General features: G+C 52.5%; 1 protein-coding gene across 1 annotated transcript in view; it reads right to left on the bottom strand.

The window, feature by feature from the left end:
- LOC102378494 overlaps positions 1–2,158 on the bottom strand; it is a 14,958-nt gene that overhangs the window by 10,773 nt on the left and 2,027 nt on the right. The window contains exons 3-4 of the mRNA XM_006035494.3: positions 793–1,018; positions 196–341 (exon numbers count right to left, since the gene is read on the bottom strand). Of these exons, the coding sequence (XP_006035556.1) occupies positions 196–341; positions 793–1,018 (372 nt within the window). The remainder of the gene's footprint in view (positions 1–195; positions 342–792; positions 1,019–2,158) is intronic.

Consider the following 2,158-nt stretch of genomic DNA (forward strand, 5'->3'; position numbering starts at 1 on the left):
CGCGGACGGCCGGTGGGGCGCGGGCCGTTGGGGGGGGGGGGGGGGGGAAGGGAGGTGAAGGAGGAGGTCTCCATGTTTAGGACACATCCAAGAGCTTCATGAGCAAGCAGGGCCATGTTGCCACTGCACTGGGATTGTGCCATGGCTCTGGCTAACCTGGCATACAGGACTTTCTGCAAAGCAGTCAGTGCTTACCTCATAGGTAGCATCATTGGGGTCATCCTGCTCTGGCAGCTCTTCCTGCAACACCTCCACCCAGGACTGTTGGTCTTCTAGAGCTACATCGTCTTGTTTTCTCTTGCTTCCTTTGCCACATGGCTTGACTGGAGTTTTTTGGATTTCTGCAAAGACCACAGAAGGCAGGGTTCATATCCATGCAACCCCCCATGGCAACAAACAGGTCCCACTGCATGCATCTCCTCTCCTTAAGGACAGGGACAAAACCCAGTTGGCTTCCAGGGTAGAAATGATTTGCCAGACGGCTTGTAGGCCAGCTTGCTGCTGCCAGCTGCAGCTGTGTGATGATGGGAGGTCAAGACAATGGGTGTCCACTAAAGGCTTCGCCACCACTCGGTGGTGCTGATGGACTTAATGCAAGATGCTCAGACATTCCCAAACCCTGCTGGCCATTCAGCTTTAGCTTTTCTTGCTGTATTGGCATCTGGTCCAGCAGCAGACAGAACACATGCTCATGGCCCAGGACTGGGCCTGCGGTAGGACAAGGTCACACTGACCTGCACTCAGGGTGGGGGCCCACCCACACCCCAGCCATAGACTGCAGGCAGATCTTACCCTCGGGAATATCGCTCTGACCCAAGCTGCCCGGGGGCAGGTAGCCAAGGGTGTTCTGGAGCCTGCAGGGCACAATGGCGAACAGGAAGCAGGCCAATCTCCCAAGACGCTTCTTGGCATGCCGCACCGGTCTGCTGGGAGAGGAGGCAGGAGGGTCTCCGCTCCCAATGGTCTCCACAGGGACCGAGAATCCAGCCCAGGCAAACATCTTCTGCAGGAGCTGGAGCTAAGAAGGGTCAGAAAGGTTTTGGACATCAAGCCGTTTGCAATCCTTGAAGGAAACTTTACATTCCATCTGCTCCTTCTCCAGCCTGGTAGAAATACAACCACCAGGTCCAGCTCTAATCTTACTCATGCGAGATCCAAGCACTCAATGAAGAGAAAACCTGAACGTCCCAACTGCAAAGTCCCATTCACGGCTGAGGAGCACTGTACAGGACACAGCGATCGACTCGCACCCAACAAGTGGCTGGGTTGGGAGTACAAGTGTCTTGGACTTTTCCCCTCTTGTCCCTTCATTATCACACTAAGGCACAATAGGGTCAGCATGAGCAATCACCAGTGCAAACTTCACAAGACACTTGCTGCTAGAGGACCTCAGCTTGTGAAGTGCAATGGCTTCTGCAGTTTATCCTCCAAGAAAGGCTGGTTTCCTCGAAGGATGAGGAAGTATCTATGTCTTCTGTCTACTTAGACAAAACATACCCAAGAACAAATTCCCTCATTCAGACCCTGGGGACAGCTTGCTGTTTTCTTGCCCTCTACCGGTTAGCACAGAACTGAACCTGCTCATTGGCCTCGTGGCAAGAAATAAAGGACCAAGCACAGAGGACAGCACTTGGATGGGATTTCCAGAAATGCCCATGGTCTGATCTGTCCTAGGAAAATTCTGCTGCTGGGGTTACACCAGCCCAAACCACCTGGGACAGAGCAGCTTGTACCAGAATGAAGCTATTTCATCCGTGTAACTGCATCTTATAGGGCTTTTTTTTTTTTTTTAAGCTAGCTCTGAAACAGCCATCTTTAGCTCATAGAGCTGCCTGACAACACTTCCTAGCACAGCTCTGCCCCAAGATGCATGCATCCCAGGGATTTTGGAGGGGTTTGTACTCTTAAACCACTTGGCCTTTGATCCTGCTTTGCAGGGTCTCTGTCCCACCTATGCTGGGTTGGCCTTTAATAAAGGAGTCTTTATTAAAGGCCAACCCAGCATAGGTGGGACAGAGACCCTGCAAAGCAGGATCAAAGGCAGCAGCTCCAAGGGGCAGGGAGTCAGCTAGGGTCAAAGGATCCCAGCACAATAAATGTCCAAATGTTTCTTGAAAAAGTGTCCGAAGTAGGTGCTTGCACCACCGGGGGGGGGTGG

The sequence above is a fragment of the Alligator sinensis genome, unplaced genomic scaffold, assembly GCF_000455745.1.
Source record: "Alligator sinensis unplaced genomic scaffold, ASM45574v1 scaffold1457_1, whole genome shotgun sequence".
NCBI lineage: Eukaryota > Metazoa > Chordata > Crocodylia > Alligatoridae > Alligator > Alligator sinensis.